The 27,705-nt window shown below is 44.4% G+C and overlaps 3 protein-coding genes across 5 annotated transcripts in view; 1 reads left to right on the top strand and 2 right to left on the bottom strand.

The window, feature by feature from the left end:
• ASB3 (ankyrin repeat and SOCS box containing 3) overlaps positions 1-27,705 on the bottom strand; it is a 133,027-nt gene that overhangs the window by 79,327 nt on the left and 25,995 nt on the right. The window lies entirely within an intron of this gene.
• LOC142071637 (uncharacterized) lies at positions 344-8,984 on the bottom strand. The gene is made up of 2 exons (XM_075127154.1): positions 8,811-8,984; positions 344-7,665 (listed from the first exon to the last, which is right to left on the bottom strand). Exon 2 carries the CDS (start codon positions 4,633-4,635, stop codon positions 3,856-3,858), a length of 780 nt encoding a protein of 259 aa, XP_074983255.1. The 5' UTR covers positions 4,636-7,665; positions 8,811-8,984; the 3' UTR covers positions 344-3,855.
• The window catches only part of CHAC2 (ChaC glutathione specific gamma-glutamylcyclotransferase 2), a 31,701-nt gene continuing 15,726 nt past the window's right edge, over positions 11,731-27,705 (top strand). The window contains exon 1 of the mRNA XM_048842886.2: positions 11,731-12,104. Within this exon, the coding sequence (XP_048698843.1) occupies positions 11,970-12,104 (135 nt within the window). The 5' untranslated portion in view covers positions 11,731-11,969. The remainder of the gene's footprint in view (positions 12,105-27,705) is intronic.

The raw sequence follows: 27,705 nt of genomic DNA, 5'->3' as shown, positions 1-27,705 counted from the left end.
CAAGTGATAAGAATACACCTAAATTCTTAGAGTATAGGCCTTTACAGACAGGCCTGAATATCTATATCCTAACAGCTTGTTTGTCAGTTATATTATTAACTTTCTTCTTGTAAGCAACTTGACAAGAGTGAGATTTTTAACAGTGATATAGAAAAAACAGTTAACTACCTTTCGTAACTGTTGTTCTACGAGATGTGTTGCTCATGTCTATTCCAAGTAGGTGTGTGCGCGCCATGTACACAGTCATCAGAAGGTTTTTCCCATAGTGGTACCCATTGAGTCGGGCGCGGAGCCTCCTGGAGTGGAGCCCTTATGGCAGTGTATATAGGTTCCTGCCAACCCACCATCTCTTCAGTTCTTTCTTGCCGGATTTTCTGACAAAGGGGAGGTGGGTGGGTCTTGGAATGGACATGAGCAACACATCTCGAAGAGCAACCGTTACAAAAGGTAGGTAACCGTTTTTTCTTCTTCGAGTGATTGCTCATGTCAATTCCAAGTAGGTGACTCCCAAGCAGTCCCCTAGAAGAGGGTTCAGAGTTCACCAAGCTGCAAACTGTAGCACAGCTCTACCAAATGCAGCATCATCTTTAGTCTGCTGTGTGATGGCATAATGAGACATAAAAGTGTGGACAGAATACCTTGTTGCTGCCCTGCAGATGTCCTGAATGGAGACTTGCGCCAGAAATGCTGCAGATGAAGCATACACTCTTGTAGAGTGTGCTGCCAAAGCTTGGGCTGGAATCTTTGCTTGGTCATAGCACGTTCTGATTCAGGCCAGGATCCAAGAAGAGACTCTCTGGGACGAAACAGGGAGACCCTTCATTCTTTTGGCAATAGCGATGAAGAGCTACATCGACTTTCTGAACAGCTTTGTTCGCTCGATGTAAAAGGCTAATGCCCGTCTGACATCTAGGGAATGAAGCATACATTCCCTGTCATTGGCGTGAGGATTAGGGTAGAACACTGGCAGAAAGACATCCTGATTTGCATGAAATTGCGAAACTACCTTGGGAGGAAAGCTGGGTGCGGCCACAATTTACCTTGTCCTTATAAAACACGGTATAAGGGGGCTCGGATGTCAAAGCCTTGAGCTCAGACACCCTCCTTGCTGATGAGGAACTAGGAACGCCACTTTCTAAGAAAGGTAGAGCAGCGAGCATGTAGCTAGGGGCTCAAAGGGAGGGCCCATAAGCCTTGAGAGCACCAGATTAAGATCCCATGGAGACATCAGCTGTTTTACTTGGGGGGGACAGTCTGTCTAACCCCTTGAGGAAACAGACAATCACAGGATTAGCGAACAATGAGCGGCCCGTTGAGCCGGGATGGAAAGCCAAAATTGCCACCAGGTGCACTTTTATTGACGAGACTGCCAGCCCCTGTTGTTTCAGGTGAAGTAGTCCATGATAAAGGGAATCGAGGACTACAATGGAGGAGTACCTTTCTGGAGGGACCAAATGGAAAATCTCTTCCACTTTGCCAGATAAGTGGCATGAGTGGAAGGTTTCCTGCTGCCTAGGAGAACCTCCCTAACTGAGTCTGAGCAGGTAAGTTCTAGTGGGTTCAGCCATGGAGTTTCCATGCTGTGAGATGGAGAGACTCTAGGCTGGGGTGCTAGAGGCAGCCGTGGTCCTGCATGATCGAGTCCAGAACCAGGGGCAAAGTCATGGGCATATCCACTGACAGGTCCAGCAGTGTGGTGAACCAGTGCTGATGTGGCCATGCTGGTGCTATTAAGATTAACTATTCTTTCTCTCGCCGGACCTTGTGGATGAGCGGGAAGGGTGGGAATGCATACAGTAGGCGCCCTTTCCATGACAGGATGGAGGCGTCCGGGAGCGAGCCCAGGCTGTAATTCAGGAAGGAGCAGAACTGTTGACACTTCCTATTGTATTGTGTCATGAACAGGTCTATCTGGAGAGATGCCCACCTTTGGAAGATGTTGATGGTGACATCCGGGCGAAGGGACCACTCATGGCTGTGAAACAACCTGCTGAGGCAATTGGCCAGTTCATTTTGTGAACCCAGAAGGTACGAGGCCCCCAGTTGTATCAAGTGGGTGATGCAGAAGTCCCACAGCTTAAGGATTTTCTGGCACAGGAGAGAGGAGTGAGCACCACCCTGTCTGTGTATATAAAACATTGCTGGAATATTTTTGTCTGTCAGTACAGATACACATCTGCCATGTAGATGGATTTGAGATGTCTGTCAAGTGAGGCAAACTGCCCACAGCTCCCTGACGCTGATGTGCAGCGAACGTTCCACCTGGGACCAGAGGCCTTGAGTCCTGAGTTCACCTAGGTGCGCTCCCCATCCCATCGCCGACGCATCTGCGACTAGAGACAGCGATGGCTAAGGTGTGGAGAAGGGTATTCCTTCACATACTGCTTGTGGGTCGAGCCACCATCAGAGGGATTCGAGAACCTGAGGAGTAAGGGTGACCAGTCTGTCTATGTGGTCTCAGTTTGGCCCGTAAACTCAGGCTAGCCACGCCTGAAGGGGGCGTATTCACAGCCTGGCATGCAGTACCACATACGTGCAGGCAGCCATATGCCCGAACAATTTCAGACAAGTCTGCCCCTACCCTTTGTGTAGGGATTACGGTTGACTTTGCCACATTTAGAATAAGACCGAACCTGAGGAACGTCATGCGCACCGGGTTCACGTGGTCCTCCACTTGGACCCGAGATTGGCCCTTGATAAGCCAGTTGTCCACGTATGGAAAAACTTGCACCTGTCGCTTCCGCAGGAAGGCCGCCACAACTGCCATGCACTTGGTGAACACCTGCGGAGCCACCGAGAAGCCGAAGGGGAGGATTGTGAAATGATAATGGGCAGTGTTGACCACGAATCAAAGGAACCCTCTGCGGGACAGGATTATGGACACTTGGAAGTACGTGTCCTTCAAGTCGAGGGCAGCGTATCAGTCCCCCAGATCCAGAGAGGGGATAATGAAAGCCATGGAGACCATGCGAAACTTCAGCTTCTTCATGAATCTGTTGAGGTTTTGCAGGTCTAAAATAGGCCAGAGCCCTCCTTTGGCGTGGAGATTAGGAAGTAATGGGAATAGAATCCTGAACTAGATAGGTGCCTCTTCAACTGTCCCGAGTTGTAGGAGCATTTGCACCTCCTGCACTAGAAGTTGCTCATGAGAAGGGTCCCTGAAGAGGGATGGGGAAGGTGGCTAGGAGGGTACAATACTGGAAAGAATATCCCAATTCTACCATGCTCAAGACCCATCGATCTGATGTTATTTGAGCCCAAGCATGGTAGAAATGGGATAGATAGTTCATAAAAGGAGGGGAAGAATCCAGGATATGGACTGGTACGTCGCCCCCGGCCGCACCTTCAAAAGGTTTTCTTGGGAGCCGGCAACTGCCTTGCCAAGCCTTGGCCCTGGATAGAGGATTGCAGAGGCCTTCTCCTATTACTCCCACCCAGTCTCCTGTTGTAGTCTTGCCTCAGCTGAGAGGGGTAGAAACAAAGTGGGGGCTGAGATTTAAAATACTTCCTTTGCAGGGCTTGAAGCGCCAAGGATTTTAAGGTCGCTCTAGAGTCCTCGAGACTATGGAGCCTAAAGTCTGTCTGTTCTGCGAAGAGACCCAAGCCATCAAAGGGCAAGTCCTGTATAGTCTGTTGGACCTCCAGAGGGAGACCCGAGACTTACAGCCACGAGCTGCCCCACATAACAATGGCCGAGGACATTGTGCAGTTGGCCGAGTCCACCAAATCTATTGGAGCCTGTAAGGAAGTCCTTGCAATGGTCTTGCCTTCCTCTAGGGTAGCCCTGAAGTTGGAGCGAGAGTCAGATGGAAGTAGCTCCTTAAACTTGGACAGGGAGTTACAAGAGTTAAAACTCTAGCAGCTAAAAAATGCCTGCTGATTGGCAATTTGAAGCTGGAGCCCCCCGGTGGAATAGACCTTACAGCCGAAGAGATCCAGCTTCTTTGCCTCTTTAGACTTTGGTGTGGGGCCCTGGTGATCCTGCCTTTCCTTGGCATTGGCTGCATCCATGACCAGCGTGCCCGGCTGAGAGTGGGTGAAAAGGTATTCATACCCCTTGGAGGGTACAAAGTACTTCCTTTCCATCCCTTTAACCATGGGAAGAATGGAAGCAGGAGTTCGCCAGAGGGTCTTGGTAGTATTGTGGATGGTCTTGATGAATGGCAAGGCCACCCTGGAAGGACCTTCTGGCATCAGAATGTCCACCATAGGGTCTGTTTCTTCTGACAACTCCTCCGCTTGCAGGCCCAGATTTTGGGCTACTCTTCTGAGAAGCTCCTGACGGGTTCTATTGTCCAAAACCAGTAAAGAGGCAGACGAGCCTGCTACTGCCTCATCCGGGGAGAAGGATGAAGAAGCTCTCATTGGCATGGGGTCCTCCTGACCCTCCAACTCACAGAGGTCCTCCCATGCTGGTGCTCCCTGTGCAGTGGCAGATGCAGTGCCAGCCGCAAACTCAGTACCAGGTTCGGTGCTGGGTACGGTGATGGCTACAGCACTGGCGTCAATGCCAGCCAAGAGTGGGGCTCCGAATCCTTTGAAGGTTCCCTCTGTGACGCACTCTATATGCACCGTCTGTCCGAGGTGATCAAAAGGGATCTGGAGCTTGGCCCCTGGGCTTGATGATATGCCCATGGGGTCCAGAATAGCCACTGAGCGGGCACCTGCCAATGTGGTGGCCAGGGCATCATCGGGAGATGTTGCATCTCGTTTTGCCTGGAGCGACGAGATCGGTGCCACCTGTGTCTGAAGACGTATGATTCCGGCTCTGACTCGGAGGACGAGTCTGACCTCGGACTCCACGGCAGTGCTGTGCAGGATGGTGCCAGCGATCGGTGCCAAGGAGAGGGCGACTGGTGCCGCAGCATGGCCGGTTTGCCCTTGGAAAGTCTCGCCCCCCGCATGGAGCTGGTGCTGCCAGTTCCAGTGCTGTTGGTGCTGCTTGCACTGGGAAGTGCTGGGTTGCCATGTCTATGAGGTTCCTGGCGAATGTGTCAGGAGTGAATGGCATGTCCAACTCCTTCATTTGGCTTTCCCATCCCGGGGAGTCCAATGGGACCAGACTCATGGTTCTGCCTGGGCTGCCGGAGTCGACGATACCGGCTGTTCCTGAGCAGGAGCTGAGTGTCCCGACATGGGACGCACTCCTCGGGCACCGTTGCGCTCCACTGCTCAGACCGTCAGCAAGCGCCCCCTTTCGGCTCTTCTCTGCTTCTTACGTGGCACTGGTGATTAAGATCAGTGCCAAGAGGTCGCCAAACTCAACTTCAGTGCTGGAGAGTGACGATGCCGTGGGTCTCTGGACCCCAAGTCCTTCGCCAGCTCTGCAGTCTCCCTCACTGAGACCAATACACTGCACACCTAAGTGCTGGGCTTGGACCCTGATGCAGTCTGAGCTGGCTGGGGACAGAGAGCTGACTCCATAAGGGGAATCTGAAATCTAAAGTCTCTCTTCTTCTTAGTCCTTGGGTGGAAGCTCCTGCAGATCTTGCACTTGTAGGTCTGGTGGGCTTCCCCCAAGCAGTTTAAGCCGGACTCATGAGGGTCTCCCCTGGGCATAGGCTTCTGGCATGACCCACAAGGTTTGAAGCCTTGAGACCGAGGCATGCCCCGGTCCCCGGAAGGGAGTGGGGGAGAAAAGCAGGGGAGTAACTCCCAACAGAAACTTAGTCTATGAACTAACTAAAACACTAGAAAAACTATACTAAGTAGAACTATATACAAGAATAAATGTTCACTATGAGAAGCACTTGCGCGAAGCAAGAGAATGAAGTAGCTCCAATGACCATCACTGGTGGTAAGGAACTGAAGAGGCGGCAGGTCAGCAGGAACCTATATACACCACCATAAGGGCATCACTCCAGGGGGCTCCACAGTCGACCCGACAGGTACCACTAGTGGAAAAACCTTCCAATGATCGTGCAGGCAGCACGCACACACCTACTTAGAACTGACATGAGCAATCACTTGAAGAAGAAAAGGAGGTGACTTGGCAAATAAATTCTGAGAAGAGGTTTAAAGGAAACACGGAAGAATGCACAGAAGGGGGCATGACAGAAAAAAAACACAAGGTTTCTGAAGCTGGCATCACTAGGGTACATTGATTGCTTAAGTCTTGCAACACCGATGTGAGGTATTGTATCCATTTTCATCACCCCCCAGAGCTCAGACTTCATTAAAAGAATGGGTACGTCTCCATGGTGCAGTTGATCACTGTGGCAGGCTCACCAATATTAACATGGGGTGGTCTGGAAAGGTCCATGACACTAGAATCTTTCAAAACTCACATTTATTTTATTTAAGGGAAAAGTTGCTGTGAGATCTCGATGGACCTTAATAGTATTCTGATTCCCCCCAGCATTCTTGGAGACTCCGCTTATTTTTCTAATCCCCTGATTTATATATAAAGCTTTTTACTGGACACTTGAACAAGAGAAAGGACCAGTTCTACTGTATACCCTGAGTAACTGAAGAATGACAATGGACTGTGAGTTTGGAGATCTGAGAGGGAGATGGCACTAACTCAGGCTGAGGCTGAAGACTGCTGAGCAATATATATCCTATATGACAATTGCTTGCTATGGTCTGCACATCTGTGAGAGCCTCACTGATGGGTGGGAGGTGGATGTCCAGACACTTTCATGACTGATACTATGAATAGCTAATAGGCTCCCTCTGCAAACTGCAGCAAATAGTCAAGGCCACAGGGTCAGGGACACCCTATGCACCTACTTTGAGGCTAGGAGCTGAATTACGGCATGGTTTCATTACTGTGTGTGTAGGGATTTAATTAAACAGATGTTTATTTTGCTTTTTAAATGCTTTGTGGTACTTTTTTGGAAGAGTATTTTGATACGTGTACTGTATATGTGGTATTTTATGAACCTTTATTGAACTTTTGTCAAAAATAACCATTATTGAACATCAAGCAGTGCAAGCAAAAACATTAATTGAACAAAACTGCATTTTTAGCCATTGCAACATGAACCACAACGTAAAACAGTGAAAACAATGCAAAACATCGCAAGCTTTATGCAACATTATGGTGCAGATATGCACCACATTCGAAAAAAGTTCTGTGCTACACTTGTCACAAACATCTGTAGGTGCAGGATTTCTGCATGGTGGCTTTGCCTTGGGTTGTGGAGAGTGTGCAGAAACTATCATTTGTCATTGTAAGGGTGAAGGAGGGTTCCCAGAACGCACTGTTTCCAGACTCCCGTGGTATGGTGGGGAGAGGGAAATGCCCGTGGCTTGAGTTTTGGGAAGAGTACTGCTGCTTCCTGTACCCGTTATTCTCCATGGGCTGCAGAACATGTGTGTGCTGGGATTGTGGTGCTGTAGCAGAACATTGTGCCAACACGTTCTCAGTCAAGACAGTCTGGTTTTGCATGTGCTCCAGGAGCTGTCTCAGCATCTCTCCCTCTCTATGCATGTTTTTTGCCTTCGTCTCTGTCAGCAAGGAGAACCTCTGTCCTTCTGTCTCTCTGAAAGAAGAATTTCCCACTATTCCTCTGTCTTCTTATCCCACTTCTGGGATGCTGTCACAAAGTCCCCAAACATTTTGCCTTTGGTCTTCCCTTTTCTGATTAATCAGGTGTTCTGCAGTTGACAATGGTCCTGTCCTTGGGGGCCATAGGGTGTCAGATGCAGAAGCAGGTGGAGCTGAGAAACAGAACAAGTAGTTATTGAAGCGATTCAAGTCTCCAGGGCAACAATTATAAAATGCTTCTTTCTCCTCATTTCTGGAATGCTATTTCAAGTCTCTTCCCAGTCTGGGAGATAAGTGTTTCACTTGAATTTCCCTTTGCACAGGAGCCTTGCTTGTGATTGGCTAACGTGGGCAGCAGAGTTTCAGGGGTTTGGACTGATGGTTTGCAGAGGCAAGGAATCTAGGGGTGGGCAGAAGGATTTGGAGTTCTACACGGGCTGAGGAGGACAGGGGCTAGGATGTTTGCAGGGGCCAGCTTTGTCTGCCCGTCCACTTCTGCAGGCAATCCTAACATTGGACAATGCAACCTTAATACAGAGGCAGATACGAGGCTTTTTGAAAAAGGGGATGAGCAAACCAGAAATCTATGCAGTGATTTAATTCACCCCCAGAAATGCTGCAGGACTGGAAGAGGTAGGCTACCCACAGAAGTAATCCTGAGAAGGGTGTGTTTACTTTTCAATGTTTCTGCCAATATACAGTATTATCTTTGCCTTAAATTCTGTTTAAAATCATCTGCCAACATGCACAAAGTGTACTGTTAAATACAGTTCTGCTGTAATTGTCAACAATGCTGATGGTCTGATTACAGCTAGCCAAGGGCCTATGCATCTCTATGCATTTATTGTCTTCCATTTTATACCTCATAAAATGCTACAACAGCTGAAAGCTCAGGGCATTGATCAAACTCTGAAACAAATAATTTTTATGCTGCATTATTTTTCTGTAATTGACATTTCAATAAACATGCCTGCATTATATGCTGTGTTTTTTTGTTTGGTTGTTTTTTTAAAAAAAAACTACTACGGCACCCCTAGGTTAACCAGGGCAGGAAGCCTGGGAGACCATGGCAGTTGACCGGGAGATGGAGCACGAGGGAGATGAAGTGGCAGATGGCTGTGAGAAATGAAAATATCAGGGATATAATCCCTACAGAGCTGGAATTCCCTGGCATAGCTACCATACTGATTAAAAGGGAAGTGGGGATGAGAAGCTGAGCTCTCATCCACCCAGACTGGTGGCTTCCATTGGCACTTGGAACAACAATATGTTAAAATGACCTATACATTTTTATTGTAATATAGCACTTAGTACTTACAGGCAGAGGTCCCCTCCTCAGAATTGTCAGTCTGGTGTCTGCCTGGGTATCAGAAGTCTGTTCCTCCAGGTCTGGCTTGGAGTCTTGCATGGGAAAGAAATCCTAGCTTTCAGGGAATCCTCCACTTCAGAGTACTAGTCAAGATTCTCCTTGGTGTTCTCCACCACATATTGAGCTTCAATGATGGCCTAGATGGTAAAAATCCTATCCTCAAAGTCCTCAAAGTAGGGGCAGGTGGTTGGAGCACTGCCAAAGGTCCTCGTTCGGACCTTGGTATTTTTTTATAATTCTGATAGAGCTTCTTCCCTTTATTGCAGCATTGAGCCAAGTCCAAGGAGTGACCCCAGTTGGTCATTTGGTTAGCTATATACTTGAATATTTTCTTATTACAGTGGCTACTATTAAAGGAGGACTGCACCAGTTCCTTTCCCCAGATCACAAGAAAATCCATGACCTCTGCATGGCCCCCCACAGACACACAAGGCATGGCTGCTATAGCACTGGTATAATGCTCCAGGAGTGTGTAATCACAATCAGAGCGTTCCTGGCTGCACGCCAGCATTTAAATAAGGAGGTAACATCTGGTAATCATGACCCCTGAACAGCAGAGGGCACACCCGTGAACAGACAGTTCAGTCCTGGTGTAAAACAATGCAGTGTCCTACCAGTGGGAGGACTGAAAAATTAACCTGAAGTACTGATGCATCCACACAAACTCCATATTAACTACACACAATATTCCACATGGAAATTCATTTTGGAATGAATTAAAGTGGATTATCCAGTTTGCACCAACTAACCAGTTAATTCAGAAGAATTGTGTTGTGTGGATGCAGTCCATTTTAATTTGAAAAAATGCCAGTTAGTCTGAAACAAACCCATTGTGTTGACAAACCCTAAAACACCATCTGAACCCAGCAGCTTGTCTACACTATGCTTTCCAATGTTGCTAACAGCAATGGAACTGAACTGCCATTAGAAAGAGTGGGACATTTTTGCAAAGTTTCCCTAATGTACACAAAAAGAAAAGAAGTACTTGTGGCACCTTAGAGACTAACCAATTTATTTGAGCATAAGCTTTCGTGAGCTACAGCTCATTTCATCGGATGCATACTGTGGAAAATACAGAAGATGTTTGTTTTTATACACACAAATCATGAAAAAATGGGTGTTTATCACTACAAAAGATTTTCTCTCCCCCCACCCCACTCTCCTGCTGGTAATAGCTTATGTAAAGTGATCACTCTCCTTACAATGTGTATGATAATCAAGGTGGGCCATTTCCAGCACAAATCCAGGTTTTCTCCCCACCCCCCTACCCACACACAAACCCACTGTGTGTGGGGGGGAGGAGGAGGAGTGGGGAGAAAACCTGGATTTGTGCTGGAAATGGCCCACCTTGATTATCATTCACATTGTAAGGAGAGTGATCACTTTAGATAAGCTATTACCAACAGGAGAGTGGGTTTGTTTGGGGGGGATGTGGGGGGGGGGGAGAAAACCTGGATTTGTGCTGGAAATGGCCCACCTTGATTATCATACACATTGTAAGGAGAGTGATCACTTTACATAAGCTATTACCAGCAGGAGAGTGGGGTGGGGGGAGAGAAAACCTTTTGTAGTGATAAACACCCATTTTTCCATGATTTATGTGTATAAAAACAAACATTTTCTGTATTTTCCACAGTATGCATCCGATGAAGTGAGCTGTAGCTCACGAAAGCTTATGCTCAAATAAATTGGTTAGTCTCTAAGGTGCCACAAGTACTCCTTTTCTTTTTGCAAATACAGACTAACATGGCTGTTACTCTGAAACCTAATGTACGCAACTTCATGATGAGTCAGCAGCAGAACTGAGTCATTATTCCCAATTGCTCTGATGATCTAATCACTAAATTACACTGCTTATTTAAATAAGTACATTGCCACTAAACATTATCTCAATTTGTATATAATGTCTCATTTGGAAAGGACTCCAGCACATCTGATGTCTCAGATGCTCTGGAGTCATCCTTTTTTAGAAACACACACAATGCACAGACAATTCTGCTGTTGGAGGGGAAAATGAAGGGACAGCATACTGCACATGATAACAGAGAGAAAATTTTAATGAACACATCAAGGCAAAACTCTACACTTACAAGACCCCATCCCACTTCTTAAGTCCGTGCACAGCACCTCAAACAAGTAAGTAATTTTAAAAGTGTCTTGTCCAAAAACATACATGCAGACAGTAAACTTGATGGAACTTAGCTTAGAATAAGGACCTGCAAACTTGATATTTAGATCACTGCTGAAAGCTGTCCCACCAGTTAAAGCAGGGTAGTCAAGAGGCAGACTGTGGACCAAAGTTGAACCACCAGACACTTTTGAATGGACCCCAAAATCTTTGTATTAATTATCATCGTTTTTTATGGTGTTCTCTGGAGTATGGACTTCGACCATACTTTGACCAAGAAATTTGGACGTTGACATAAAATAATTGACTACCCAAATTAAAGAAATCATAACTACTGCACTCCTGGATGTTAGTGACATTCTCTACATCAAGAGAGGGGAAAGGCGGGCTTTAAATGGGTACCAAGATGCGGGGCCTCCCAAGGAGTCCGGCAGAGGGGCAGAAAGAAGACCCGTGAAATCCCTTACTTAGAACTTGCTATACCATATAGCCTACAACCTAGAAAACAACGGTCTCACATGCAGGCGACAGAAAATATCTGCAGGGAACCCACTGCATTGACTCGTCATTCTTGTACCCAGCCCTGCCGCGCCGCCTCTCCACTCCCCCCTCCCGCCCGCTCCTGTCCAGCCCCGCCCCTTTGGCAGCACGCGGGGGGGGGGCTCGGCACCCAGAGGGACGATGGGAGTTGTAGTCCATTTCGGCACCAACCGGGCTGCCAGTGGCGTGGCCGCTGCCCGTGGCCTCAGCCCCAGGAGCGAGCGGGGGGCGCCCGCCCGCCCGCGCCGGGGCAGGGCTGGGACACCGGCAGGCGAGAGGCGCCCGGGGGCCCCAGGCACTACAAGCCCCATGGTGCTTTGCCAGGCGGCGCTGTGCGACACGCCGCGCTCCGGGGCCGCTCTGCCCTTAGTCTGGGGGAAGCGCAGCAGAGACCGGCAGGGGCGGCTGCCGGCCGGCGGGACGTGGGCAGGGCGAGAACCATGTGGGTGTTCGGTTACGGCTCCCTCATCTGGAAGGTGGATTTCCCCTACGAGGAAAAGATGGTCGGGTACATCACGGGCTACAGCAGGAGGTTCTGGCAGGGCAGCACCGACCACCGCGGGGTGCCGGGCAAGGTGAGCGCTGGGCGCAGGGAGCGTGTCCTGCCGGTGCCCCGACCGGGGAGGGAAGCACCCACCATCCGCCCGCAGGGGGCAGGAGAGGGGACGTGCCGGTGGCAGCTGCTGTTCGCCCTCCCCGTTCCAGATATGTAGTCTGCTGCGGAGGGGGGGGGCGCGATGCTGACCAGCGGCCCATCCGAAGCAGGGAGCTCTGAGCTGACCCCCGTGAGTTTATACAGAAATTAATCCAGATCCCACCGCTGAACCCCTCCACATACCCCCAATACAGGTACGGGCTGCTCTTCAGCTCCCCACCATATACACAGATCCCTAACCTTCGCCTCCCCTCCTCCCAACGATCCCTAACCTTCGCCTCCCCTCCTCCCAACGATCCCTAGGTTCAGTTCAGGCATTCTCCCCCACTGGAATACACCCCCCCCCATACACACACACAGTTTCTGCATGCAGTCCCCCCAACACGCACCCACATACCCCCAACAGATTCCCTCCTCCTTCCTCCCCCCCCAGGCACACAGGTCCTCCTCACACACACCCCAAGTCCTCTCTGCACCAAAGGACACTTCCACCGTTCGACTATTCTCTCATGTACAAGCAGGTCCCATTCACACACCCAATCAAACTCCTCTCTCACACAGGTCCCATCTCCATTCCACTACACACTCACAAAATTTCAAAACTTCATAGTTTTAAAATATTCTCTAAAGGTAAATACAAAGTAACCCTCTACTTGTCCCCTGCCTTCCAAATACATCATATTTAATATCAATTTCACATATATAGCTTTACAGTCCTCCACCCCTACATCAAAACAAACCACCACCCCTTGTACCCTCCTACATCATCTTCATAAAGTTACTGGGTAATCTTTTGCACTATCAGCTGGAGAATCACACTAGTATGAACATTTTGTACCTACTAGTAGTTACATGTAACAACTAATAGCTTTCTGTTAGACACTAACAGAACAAATAACATCTCTATTCCTCCCTCCCCCCGTTTATTTTGTGTATTTGTCAGCATTCTGTGCAGTTAGTTTCACCCTTTCCCCCGATAGTCATTAAGGCCCCAATCTAACAAAAGCTGACCTGCAGGGTATACCCTATGCAGAGCAACAACACTGAACACAATGGAGGTCTGCTTTGGCACAGGGGGGCAGAAACAGCTTGCAAGATAGAGGCCTCACGGTTCAATATTGCCAACATTTACAAGTGAGTAGTTAGTTGTGTGCTTAAGTCCTTTTGATTTAATGGAACTTCTCACAGAATCACTCAGGTGTTTGCATATTTAGGGCCTCAGTCAGTTTCAACCTTGCTAAAAAGATCCTTATATAATCTGAAACAGGAGTTGAAACTCTTTATTTTTAAAGGTTTCAGAGTAGCAGCCGTGTTAGTCTGTATCCGCAAAAATAAAAGGAGTACTTGTGGCACCTTAGAGACTAACCAATTTATTTGAGCATAAGCTTTCGTGAGCTACAGCTCATTTCATCGGATGCATTCAGTAGAAAATACAGTGGGGAGATTTTATATACACAGAGAACATGAAACAATGGGTGTTACCATACACACTGTAACAAGAGTGATCAGGTAAGGTGAGCTATTACCAGCAGGAGAGAAAAAAATTATCACTTTTGTAGTGATAATCAAGGTGGGCCATTTCTAGCAGTTGACAAGAACGTGTGAGGAACAGTGGGTGGGGGGGGGGGAATAAACATGGGGAAATAGTTTTACTTTGTGTAATGACATATCCACTCCCAGTCTTTATTCAAGCCTAAGTTAATTGTGTCCAGTTTGCAAATTAATTCCAATTCAGTGGTCTCTCGTTGGAGTCTGTTTTTGAAGTTTTTTTGTTGAAGAATTGCAACTTTTAGGTCTGTAATCGAGTGACCAAGGAGACTGAAGTGTTCTCCGACTGGTTTTTGAATGTTATAATTCTTGATGTTTGATTTGTGTCCATTTATTCTTTTACGTAGAGACTGTCCAGTTTGGCCAATGTACATGGCAGAGGGGCATTGCTGGCACATGATTGCATATATCACATTGGCAGACGTGCAGGTGAACGAGCCTCTGATCGTGTGGCTGATGTGATTAGGTCCTATGATGGTGTCCCCTGAATAGATATGTGGACACAGTTGGCAACGGGCTTTGTTGCAAGGATAGGTTCCTGGGTTAGTGGTTCTGTTGTGTGGTTGCTGGTGAGTATTTGCTTCAGGTTGGGGGACTGTCTGTAAGCAGGGACTGGCCTGTCTCCCAAGATCTGTGAGAGTGATGGGTCATCCTTCAGGATAGGTTGTAGATCCTTGATGATGCGTTGGAGAGGTTTTAGTTGGGGGCTGAAGGTGATGGCTAGTGGCGTTCTGTTATTTTCTTTGTTGGGCCTGTCCTGTAGTAGGTAACTTCTGGATACTCTTCTGGCTCTGTCAATCTGTTTCTTCACTTCAGCAGGCGGGTATTGTAGTTGTAAGAACGCTTGATAGAGATCTTGTAGGTGTTTGTCTCTGTCTGGGGGGTATATTCCCCCCCCACACACACACTGTTCCTCACACGTTCTTGTCAACTGCAGGAAATGGCCCACCTTGATTATCACTACAAAAGATTTTTTTTCTCTCCTGCTCCTAATAGCTCACCTTACCTGATCACTCTTGTTACAGTGTGTATGGTAACACCCATTGTTTCATGTTCTCTGTGTATATAAAATCTCCCCACTGTATTTTCTACTGCATGCATCCGATGAAATGAGCTGTAGCTCACGAAAGCTTATGCTCAAATAAATTTGTTAGTCTCTAAGGTGCCACAAGTCCTCCTTTTCTTTTTAAAGGAATGTTTTTAAAAGAATTTCAGAATATTAAAATAATGCTTTAAAAAACTGGAATTTTTTTTAAATTGCTTAATTTCAAAAAATTGAGTGGCAGCATCTCTTTAAAGAAGGAAGGAGGTCAGGGAGCAGTGTAATAAATGTACAAGCTCTATATTTTGTTAGTCTATTGAAATACAAAAGTAAACTTTTGAAAAGTAAAATGGGTTCACTCTTATGGCATTGTTCAAAGAAGCACAGTATTCTTTTATTTGTGTAATTGGTGAATAATTGCCAAGAACAGCTTCGATATTCATATGATTAAAAGTACAGTGTTATGATCTTCTGTATAGCTAGACATTTTAAATTATTGGTTCTGATTTTGTATTAGAGAAATCTTGTGCTACAGTAAGAGTCAGACCTCAGAAATCCCAAAACCATACCAGCTATGGCAGGGCTTTGGAGACACACACGTGACTTCCAAAGAACTCAGCATATGCAAACTTCCAAAACTAGAAAATGCCCCTATATTTCCAATACAATACTTAGGGCTTGTCTACACTTAAGCGCTGCACTGGCCCAGTTGCACCACTGTAGCACTTATTGAAGACGCTACCTACACTGACTGGAGAGCTTCTCCCACTAGCGTAGATACTCTGCTTCCCCGAGAGGGACAGCTATGTCGACGGGAGAAGCCTTCCCCGCATCGATGTAGTGCTATCTGCACCAGGGAGTTAAGGTTGATATAACTGTGTTGCTCAGGGGCGTGGATTAGTTATACCAACATAAATTGGTAGCGTAGAGCAAGCCTCAGATCTCGTAGTGCTAGTTTTGTAACCTCCCAAACTAAATCCATTCTGCTGCTTTCAACTGAAGTTCATTTCTCACCTCAAGCACTGATGCAATTATCTGGAATTACTGATCCAAAATACTATATACCAATACTATTTCTCATTTGGCATGAAATAAGTAAACTGATCTTTCCTTGATCCACTTCTAAGGGCTTGTCTACACTGCCGTGCGGGGTCAATCTAAGATACACAATTTCAGCTACGTGAGTAGCATAGCTGAAGTCGACGTACTTAGATCTACTCACCGCGGTGTCTTCACTGCGGTAAGTCGACAGCTGACGCTCTCCCGTCAGCTCCGCTTGCGCTCCTCATTCTGGTGAAGTACCAGAGTTGACAGGAGAGCACTCAGAGGTCCATTTATCACGTCTAGTATCCAGCGGTAGTGTAGACAAGCCCTAAATCTGAGTAGTATCAGAGTAGCTGAAGGACTTCACAATGTGAAAAGAGCTTCAAAATAAAGTTGGCAAAGCTCCAAAATTAATATTTTCCTGTTACATGTGGATTCAATTACACTGGCTCACCACTTGTGTAAACCATCCCATTACCATCACCACTGCCATCACTATTCCCTGGAGGAACCTACGTTCTATATAATTTTAACAACACTAAAATTCAGTGTATTTCTTATACTTTTATTAATTTTTATATTAAAGGATTAGTGCGCAGAGGCCCCAATTAGGACCAGGGCCTCACCATCCTGGGCATTGTACAAACATACTCTTAAGACAGTTCCTGCCCCTTGGAGCTTATAGTCTAAGATCTCTATCTGCAACTGCCTCAGTACAGATGGACTCCCTTGTGCCTATGTGGAGCCTCACTGACTTTGGTGGCATCCATCTACAGTTCCAGGAACTGGGTATAAGTAGGGACAAGATGCAACAAGAACAAAATGGAGGAGGGAAAAGAAGACCAGGGTGATAATACCAAGTTTGAGACAAACACATTTGAATTTGGTCTGTTTATAATAATTAAGTTTATCGTAAGCCAACATAGAGACCAATACAAGTTGATTATTATCAGCATTATTTGTTATATGGTGGTAACGCCCGAAGATCCCAGAGGAGAATGAGGTCCCATTGTGTTGGGCACTGTGCTACCATGTAGGGAGAAACTTATTTTAACTTAAGGTAAAAGTGCAAGGAAATAGTTTAAGTGATCGATTAAAATGGGAGTACCTAGAGGAGGCTAATGTTATTAATTTTTATTGTGTTTATACTGATCCTTTCAGTAGTTTTTCAAAACTTAAGAAAACCTGTCTACCTTCCACACACAACCAAATACATCCTAAGAATAAGTCATGCCTTCTGCTTCAAAATACTCTAGTTTCCTTTCATAAGTATTAGGAAGTGACCATTTCAGGTGTGACTTCCAACTTATGATTGTATGATGCCAACAATGTACTAGGTGCTAACTGTTCCTTGTAGTTCAGAGACTCTTACTGCCTTAAAGTCATTTTTTTGTAGCTAAACTGTAGACTTTCACATTATAGGACATCTTTTAAGCAATGCAAGACTTCTAAGATAGCAATGGCAGCAGGAATAACCAAAAAGAGTTAATTTCAGTAGTTGAAACAAATCCCAAACGATAATGTGCATCTAGCAAAATAGCCAAGAGAAAATAAATCTCATTTTTGTTGAATCTTAGAAAGGGGAGAAGTATGAATCTATAAATAGGACACTAAAGCAAAGCAGAGATGTGCGCAAACTACTTCATTCTGTGTGGGCTTTATCATTTTTACCCTGTTCATAAAACTAAAAGAGGAGAGATTTTATCCTATTTTTTTTAATCTGGTGTTAAAAAAAAAAACCCACAGGATTATGAAGTTAAAAACAATTTCCAGTTGTAAGCATCCTTTCCAATTTCCTGTGGACAGGTGTATTTTTCAAGCGACAGGAAGGAGCATAATATAGTTTTACTGCATTTTGAAATCCTGCATCGCTCTCACTCCACAAGGGCTATCACCCTTATATAATTCTAAATAGCTCAACAAATGCTAAGGAAACAATAGGTTACAGAAACATCCAGCAAACTGGGGGAATGACATTGATGGGACAGGGCTATGTTATTTACAGTTGCATATGTGGCTAATTAGTTAGTCATCAGAAATACTTAACTGATCATTAACATACTGGACCTGGTATATGAAAATGGGCCAAAATATTCAAGTTTCCCTAATTTATGAAAGAAAAATGGTAAATGCTAATTTTATTTAATTAAAATACACTTTTCTTTGTTCACTGAGGTCTTTTCCCCCAAAGCAGTCACCTCATTTACACATCATTGGCAACTCCAAGCTAAAACTGGAGACTGACTTAGAAAGAGAGCAGCTCTAGTGAAGACGTAAGAATTATACTAATTGAAAAAGGAAATGCTGCATTTTCAAAAGGAGGATGCATAGGTTCACGCAACCATGGATCAGTAATAATTAATTTATACAAAATTTTTATGTCTCAAATTTTTTTTTTTTTTTAACACCAAGACCATTCTATCATTGGATCAAAATAATGATCCATATTTTATTTCTGAAGAGCTTTTTCAGATTACTAGAACCCTTATCAACCCAGGATGAACTTCTGGAATGCCAATAAAGACCTACAAACGGATTGACAGGAAACATCAAGTACAATCTTCCCTGCATTTGCTGGAAGACCTCTTAGGCCTGGTCTACATAGAGGTTTTGTATCCATATAACTATAGGTTATGGGTGTAATTCTTTACTGGAATAGTTATACTGGTACACCTCCCCTAATGTGGATGCACTTTTAGTGGTATAAATGTGCCTTTTACTGATATGGCTTTATTCGCCTTCCTGTACTGGAATAAGTCATACCAGTATAAAGACTGTGATATCAGTATAACTGTGTCCATGCTACTGGGTTTGTACTTCTTTAATTTTACCAACATAATGAAATTGCTGAAACTTTTGTGTTTAGCACTCACAGTTTTGTTAATGCTCATGCAGCTGAACTGATGCTAACACAGGTGGAATTTTCTGTAAAAATTCCCACATATAGAGAGACAAGCATTTTCCAGGACAGACAAGATCTAAATTTTTAATGTAAAACCACACAGAGAAAAACCCTTTTGGACCTCCTGTATACACCATAAAGCAGCAAAATCAGCACATGCCCAATTTCTTTGTTTTGCAGGGCAACTTTAAAGAAGTCATAGCTGTAATTTACTTTGGACTAGATTGTGCCCTGATCTACCATGGTTGTGCAGAGGAGTATGCAAAGTGGGTTCTAGTGGGTATGCATGAAGAATCCTATAAAAGGGCTGTGACAGATTCCTCTCTCAGTTGTGTTTTCCTGCACAAAAAGGGAGCACCAGGGAACTGTTCCTTAGAGGAGAGTCTCTGAGACACTATGCCTCCTACGACTACTCCTGGGGCAAAGAAGATTACACACTGACCCCGGCTCAAGGCTGGATCTAGAAGCATAATCTAACCCTAAATGAGCTGGTGCTTTAAAGAAAAAAATTAGTTAAGAATGTAAAGTCAATCTGGATTTTGTTTTAACTCTGAATTTCTTTGATTGTTAGCTTGTCAGATTGATGACACTGTAGTCTGTGGTTTATTATAAAACGGAGCTTATACACAATATACATTATCTAGGTTTTATAAGTTTTGAAGTTTTATCACTTGCAACCAGCAACCAACTACACGAATGTATCACAGCGCCCTCTGTGTGACTTTATTATTATTATTCTGAATGCCACTCTGCTGCTAATACAAGATGTTATAAACTTTATTTTTAACATGCACTAAGCAAATGCAGAGTCAGGTGTCCCTTATACTGGGTCCAGTTTATCTGTGGCCAGTGGGAGCTGCGGGCAGCCATGCCTGCAGACGGTCAATGTAAACACTGTCTCGCAGCCCACTAGTGGAGTATACTGATGGGCCGCAGGTTGCCCACCACTGAATTAAAATCCAAGGAATTACACCAGGAACAAATTTATTCACGGTGTGTAAATTGCAAGTGAAACCCATCCTTCAACACTATTATTCCATTTCAAATTATAGCAGTGAAATACTAGCCTACAAGTTGAAAAACCTACTGAAAATACTTGCTGCTACAACATTCCATAGTCAGTACAACAAAGAACACATAATGAGCATTTTTATGTACAACAATGACTGCAAGCTTTTTTGTACAAAACTCGGCTTAACATAATGATGACCTTGTATTCATACTTTAACTGCTCAACTTACCTTATTGTAATAATGTAGTTAAACACTAGTTAAAAATGCAATGCTTGCTATTACTACCATAATATATAGTATGTAGGATGCTATATTAGAAAGATATTCCTTGTTAACACTGCACATGAAGGCAAATTTTAAAATATAAATTATTATTATTACCTTCTTGCAAAACATATTGCATTAAGTATACTAGCTCCATTACATTTTAAGATGCTGATTTGATTAGTCTGAGAGTCTCAAATGAGAGTGGCCAGTACATTAGCAGGCATTAATGTGATGTTCACTGACATTTGATTGAGTACTTCTGCACCAGAAAACAAGACAGTGGTTTGCTAACTCATATCCTTCCCCAGAAAGAGAGATGAATGTATAATTTTTTTTTGTGAAAACAGAAATGTCAGTTATTTGTGTAAAATTCAGAAAACACAAAGTTATGAAAAATAGTATCTTGCAGCAATTTACATGGCACTCTTCAAAGCAATTAAAACATGTTCCCTGTCACTGAAAAATAGTTCACGTGTGGGGATTACTGATGAAGAAAAGAGTGATTGTTGGAAGAAGTGGGTTTGGAGGAGCAAACTAGTTAGGAAGACATTTGAAGTATAAGAGGCAGGGTAGCTGGAAGTATGCAGTCAAGCTGGAAAAAAGGAGATGAAGGAAGCTGTAGGGGTGAAAGGAGTGGGAGGAGGGTAAAAGAATTTAGGGCCTTGCAGAGGAGTTAACATCTGTTTTTTCTGGGGAATTACTGAATCCTCAAACACAGTGTGCATTATACTTTTGCAATGCATCAACAATTTGTAAACTATTTCCCCCTGTAGACACACTCTAAAAGTTATTTTTATAAGCCATATTCACATAAAAGTATATATATTTTAAGGTCATAGGGTTATAAATATTAAGTATGGTCACTGTGGCTTATCGCTGGAATCCTTGGAATGGCTTTATAACCTGGTAACACATCGGACACTTAATTATCATGCATGTTGAAGACTAGGATAGACAGAAACACAGCTGCTTTCCGAGACACATTCTCAGACTTCTGTGCCTCAGCTGCTTCAAGGCCTGTCTTTCATGAGAAGAGACAAAATTCAATGCTACTAATAGTTCAAATACCATGCTTTGGATATACTTCCTATACTATGGTGGAACATGAAATAACTTCTTTCTCCGTGCCTTTGTTGAAGACCCCAGAAATTACACTAAGCATCTTTAACAATAAATATTATCTAGGGGTTGAAAGTGCAAGCTTGGGAGTCAAGGGTTCTACTTCTAGTTCTGCCACACTTGCTGTTTTCTTTGTGCCTCAGTTTTCTTATCTGTAAAATTCTCATGTTCTAGAGGGTGTGATTATCTGGCAGCCTGTCTTCATGGACTGCACGGTGTTCTCATATTTGCAATGCATATGTGATACAAGAATTCAGTATGCCAACTAAAGTGTGTGGGATTAAACACCATCAAAGGTCTACAGACAAATGTCATCTTTTCCACTGATCAAATACTCCATTTGACTTTTGGTCCATAAACATTCGAAAATTATAGAGATGCATATTATGCAGCACTGTTGTGGCACTACGGCACCTTTTGTGTTGTGCCTGATTGGGACTGGTCAACCAGTTGTTGGGCAGCTAACCAAACATACGGGTGAAAAGTAGAAGGTAGTTTGGGGGCAGGATTCCCATCAAGGAATGTCAGAGTATCCATCTTTCGGGAGTTTGCATGCATGTAATTGAAGATTGTGGCAAAATTCAGACCTAGGTTAAATGCTCCAACTTACTCTGCTCTACAGAATACAAAAAGACCAGGATCTGACTTAACAGTTGACATGTGGAGGAAGAGAATCCAACATCTTGTTTTTTAATCTAAAAAATATTATCAGAAGTGATAATTTGCTCCCATTCTGTCTAATCCCTCTCCATAACTATTCTTTTGTTGGGACTCCTCCCTTTGGAATCTGCTCCCCCACTCTATATCATCTTTTACTATTCATCTTCCCTGTAATCCTCCTGGCGTGTTTCAGCCCATCTTCACTCTTCTTTTGGCTCCCCTATCCCATTTTGCCAGCCAAATAATATTTACCGGTAAATGTTCGCAATTACTTTAAAATTATAGTGAATCCCACTTGCTGAGTAGCACTGTGGGGGAGATCAACACAAATAAAGTGGAAAAAAGCTGTTCATCAGATTGCCAAGTACTCTTAACATCCTGTGCTAAAAGTGCTGTATCGGAGTCTGGATTTTTCACACTCAGAGATCGGCTGCTAATAATACGTCAAGTCTGCTCTATTTTGAGTTTACAACCAGGGCCTGTATGGAGTTCATTGTAGGATCAGGGCATAAGTTCATAAAAACATTTTGGACATAAATTTGACAAATTATAAACAAAGAAGGATACTGTTTATCATTACTTTTAGCAAATTTGATTTTTTTTTAAAGGACCAACCAGTTAAAGAGCAAAGCATAAAGAGTGATTCTGAGACCATTACACTTCATATAGAAAGAGAGACACCCCAATCCTGCAAGAGAATCATGTGTGTGATGCAGCATGGCCAGAGGGCAGCAGGAGAGTGTTAGAAGAGAAAAGTTTGGAGGAGTTGAAGCAGAGGGGATTGGGGTTGGAGCAGAGAGCAGTTTGGAGGGAAGCAGAGGAGAGTTTGGAGAAGAGCTGCGGTGGGCTAAGAAGACCAAGACCCTAGGTAAAGGGACACCTGGTTTATGCAGAGGAAGGGCAGGAAGCCCCACAAGCTGAAGGACAGAAGAGGGAAGTAGTCCAGGGGAAGGAACCGCTAGTTCAAGCAGTTTACCGCTATCCCTAGGGCCCCTGGGCTGGGACCCGGAGTAGAGGGCGGGCCTGGGTCCCTCCCTCTCCACTCCCCTCCTCTAGGACACTAGTGGGGCAGTTAATAACCCAGTTCAGGGGCGAGAAACAGTGCCCTGAACCCTCCCCAAGAAAAGAAAGCGTGAGACCCATCAATTTGCCATATGTGATTGGGTCCCTACCTGGGCAGAACCTCATTTGTCAATGGGACTCCACACAATTCTTTTGACAAGATTGAGGTCCAAAGTCCTTATTTATTTTTCAAAAATGGTTGTTTTACATGCACTGACTCTTCTATAAAACATGTATATTTAACAGTGAATATTTAAAGGGACATCAACATCATCACACTTTGCAAATGGTTTACTATTACAAGCCGCACCTGTCACTACAACTGAAAGATCAGAGTATATTTTTCCTCAATTTGGTAGTTTTATTGTATGCATTTGACATCTTGTCAGCTTTTGTTTATTCTGTACGATCACTTAGTTTTGTCCATTCCCCCTACTGCATGGTTCTTTCAGTGATAAGAGAGAGAGAAACAAATGACGGCTGAGCCTTAATTGTCAAGGTGAGTCAGGCAAAGGTCTGGTATCTGGAATTTTTTTTTTTCTTTTAATTAACTACACATGATGATGTCCTTTTTAAAGAAACAGTTTTTAAGTTGTTAATGCTCTCACAAATTGCTATCATGCTTTTAACATTGAGGAGAGTTTAGAAAAGGTGGATTTGGAGAAACTCCTAAATTATCACACACTTCCTTATAAGCAGTTTTGTTGTGGCTACGTTGGTCCCAGGATATTTGAAAGACAAGGTGGGTGAGGTAATCTCTCTTATTGGACCAACTTCTGTTGGAAAGAGAGAGAAGCTTACACAGAGCTCTTCTTCAGGTCTGGGAAATGTACTCAAGAGTGTCCCTGCTCAATACAAGATGGGACAAATTACTTTAGCAATAAGTAGTTAACACCTATTTCAAGGGACGATTCAAGGTGAAGAGACACTGAATATAAACACTGTTGTAATAAGCCATAAATCCAATCTCTAACCCACTAACTCCCCCTCCCCATCTTTTCTGACTTTCCTTTCTATGACTGGAGAGGTGATAACTGGCAGGATGGATTTGATTTAAATACATTTGATTTAAATCACTAGTCAGGAAGACTCGATTTAATCATGGTTTTCTACATAAAAGAGCTTTCTTGTTGGTTGTTATAACCTTAATACATATTCTTCACAACTCAGAGATAGATGTAGGTTTCATTTTTAGAAGGTACACACTATACATTTTTTAAACAGTGATTTATTTTGAAAACTTTTCAGATTTGTTTTACAGCTATATCAGAAAATGATTGTTTGGTTATTTCATTTACCAAAGGTAATTGAAGCAGATATTTATGAAGTCATTGAGAGGTTGAACTACATCTCTACCCTGATATAACACTGTCCTCGGGAACCAAAAAATCTTACTGTTTTATAGGTGAAACCGCCTTATATCAAACTTACTTTGATCCACCGGAGCACACAGCCTCCCCTCCCTCGCCCCACCCCCACCCCCCGAGCGCTGCTTTACCGTGTTATATCCGAATTCGTGTTATATCAGGTCACGTTATATCGGTGTTGAGGTGTATCTCCAATTCAACAGGTTAATCATTAATATTTGGAGGATTTTCTTACCATGCTGTATTAGGAGGAGAACATGACCAGACAGACATTTAAATTGTTTTATTTAACTAAAACAACATTAAGTATTCTGGATTTTTTTCTTCAACAGCAAACATATAATAATTTAACATATGTCTCTCGCTTCTCACATTTATCTCCAAACTTCTTCTCCTTGTCCAGAGCTATTCCGCCCCCAACAATCCTCTATTCTTTGAACTTTTCGAAACTGCACTTTTAGAGAGAGGTAAGGGATTGACTCTGCTGCTCACAAACCGGGTAGAATTAGTGGGGGAAGCAAAAGTGGATGGGAATCTGGGAGGCAGTGACCATGAGTTGGTTGAGTTCAGGATCCTGACGCAGGGAAGAAAGGTAAGCAGCAGGATACGGACCCTGGACTTCAGGAAAGCAGACTTCGACTCCCTCAGGGAACGGATGGCCAGGATCCCCTGGGGGACTAACATGAAGGGGAAAGGAGTCCAGGAGAGCTGGCTGTATTTCAAGGAATCCCTGCTGAGGTTACAGGGACAAACCATCCTGATGAGTCGAAAGAATAGTAAATATGGCAGGCGACCAGCTTGGCTTAATGGTGAAATCCTAGCGGATCTTAAACATAAAAAAGAAGCTTACAAGAAGTGGAAGGTTGGACATATGACCAGGGAAGAGTATAAAAATATTGCTCGGGCATGTAGGAATGATATCAGGAGGGCCAAATCGCACCTGGAGCTGCAGCTAGCAAGAGATGTCAAGAGTAACAAGAAGGGTTTCTTCAGGTATGTTGGCAACAAGAAGAAAGCCAAGGAAAGTGTGGGCCCCTTACTGAATGAGGGAGGCAACCTAGTGACAGAGGATGTGGAAAAAGCTAATGTACTCAATGCTTTTTTTGCCTCTGTCTTCACTAACAAGGTCAGCTCCCAGACTGCTGCGCTGGGCATCGCAAAATGGGGAAGAGATGGCCAGCCCTCTGTGGAGATAGGTGGTTAGGGACTATTTAGAAAAGCTGGACGTGCACAAGTCCATGAGGCCGGACGAGTTGCATCCGAGAGTGCTGAAGGAATTGGCGGCTGTGATTGCAGAGCCATTGGCCATTATCTTTGAAAACTCGTGGCGAACGGGGGAAGTCCCGGATGACTGGAAAAAGGCTAATGTAGTGCCAATCTTTAAAAAAGGGAAGAAGGAGGATCCTGGGAACTACAGGCCAGTCAGCCTCACTTCAGTCCCTGGAAAAATCATGGAGCAGGTCCTCAAAGAATCAATCCTGAAGCACTTGCATGAGAGGAAAGTGATCAGGAACAGCCAGCATGGATTCACCAAGGGAAGGTCATGCCTGACTAATCTAATCACCTTCTATGATGAGATTACTGGTTCTGTGGATGAAGGGAAAGCAGTGGATGTATTGTTTCTTGACTTTAGCAAAGCTTTTGACACAGTCTCCCACAGTATTCTTGTCAGCAAGTTAAGGAAGTATGGGCTGGATGAATGCACTACAAAGTGGGTAGAAAGCTGGCTAGATTGTCGGGCTCAACGGGTAGTGATCAATGGCTCCATGTCTAGTTGGCAGCCGGTATCAAGTGGAGTGCCCCAAGGGTCGGTCCTGGGGCCGGTTTTGTTCAATATCTTCATAAATGATCTGGAGGATGGTGTGTGGATTGCACTCTCAGCAAATTTGCGGATGATACTAAACTGGGAGGAGTGGTAGATACGCTGGAGGGGAGGGATAGGATACAGAAGGACCTAGACAAATTGGAGGATTGGGCCAAAAGAAATCTGATGAGGTTCAATAAGGATAAGTGCAGGGTCCTGCACTTAGGACGGAAGAACCCAATGCACAGCTACAGACTAGGGACCGAATGGCTAGGCAGCAGTTCTGCGGAAAAGGACCTAGGGGTGACAGTGGACGAGAAGCTGGATATGAGTCAGCAGTGTGCCAAGGAGGCCAATGGCATTTTGGGATGTATAAGTAGGGGCATAGCGAGCAGATCGAGGGACGTGATCGTTCCCCTCTATTCGACATTGGTGAGGCCTCATCTGGAGTACTGTGTCCAGTTTTGGGCCCCACACTTCAAGAAGGATGTGGATAAATTGGAGAGAGTCCAGCGAAGGGCAACAAAAATGATTAGGGGTCTGGAACACATGAGTTATGAGGAGAGGCTGAGGGAGCTGGGATTGTTTAGCCTGCAGAAGAGAAGAATGAGGGGGGATTTGATAGCTGCTTTCAACTACCTGAAAGGGGGTTCCAAAGAGGATGGCTCTAGACTGTTCTCAATGGTAGCAGATGACAGAACGAGGAGTAATGGTCTCAAGCTGCAGTGTGGGAGGTTTAGATTGGATATTAGGAAAAACTTTTTCACTAAGAGGGTGGTGAAACACTGGAATGCGTTACCTAGGGAGGTGGTAGAATCTCCTTCCTTAGAGGTTTTTAAGGTCAGGCTTGACAAAGCCCTGGCTGGGATGATTTAACTGGGAATTGGTCCTGCTTCGAGCAGGGGGTTGGACTAGATGACCTTCTGGGGTCCCTTCCAACCCTGATATCTATGATTCTATGACTCTGTGTACACAAATTTGCAGAGGAACAATAGAGTTGAGGTTGGTTATTTCTCCCCTCTATATATTTATTTTAAAACATTTTTGCTGTTAACAAGCATGTTACCTCTGGAGACACAAATCCATAGTTTGAGAACTGCAAAACTAAGCATCTCTGATGGTATTTTCTAGACTGAGCACTGAGTCCCCTTGGGTAGATAGAAAGATTAACCTAAATAATCTATACAGAAGCCTGTGGAACCCCATAAGATTGGGTCCCTAATCCATGAACTATTGGAAAACTCATTTACAAAACTTTTTCTTAAACATTACATGAATATAGACAGGTTTCAGAGGAACAGCCGTGTTAGTCTGTATTCGCAAAAAGAAAAGGAGTACTTGTGGCACCTTAGAGACTAACCAATTTATTAGTCTCTAAGGTGCCACAAGTACTCCTTTTCTTTTTACATGAATATATTGTCTCATACTTTAGAATTTATAATCCCAATTCCATGATATATTTGAGCTATAATGTATCTTAATTAAAACTATCTTTAGATAGGTTTTTTCCTCAAAGCATTTTATCAAAAAAAATCATTGATTTTTATCCACCCTGGTAACTAGCCGCTTCACTGCAGACCTCACTGTTGTCATCCATGTCTCATGTCACTTCCAGGCCAAGGACTGCTATGCGTGGGATTACCCTTCAGATTTACCCGGAAACTCCAGCTAGTGCAGAACATGGCTGCACACC

The sequence above is a fragment of the Caretta caretta genome, chromosome 3 (assembly GCF_965140235.1).
Source record: "Caretta caretta isolate rCarCar2 chromosome 3, rCarCar1.hap1, whole genome shotgun sequence".
Lineage (NCBI taxonomy): Eukaryota > Metazoa > Chordata > Testudines > Cheloniidae > Caretta > Caretta caretta.
The sequence above is the reverse complement of the archived record's forward strand: the minus strand, read 5'-3'. Positions and strand labels throughout refer to the sequence as shown.

Bases quoted from the DNA above. Each gene is read 5' to 3' on its own strand.
- LOC142071637 (XM_075127154.1), bottom strand. From the start codon at position 4,635: ATGGGCATATCATCAAGCCCAGGGGCCAAGCTCCAGATCCCTTTTGAT.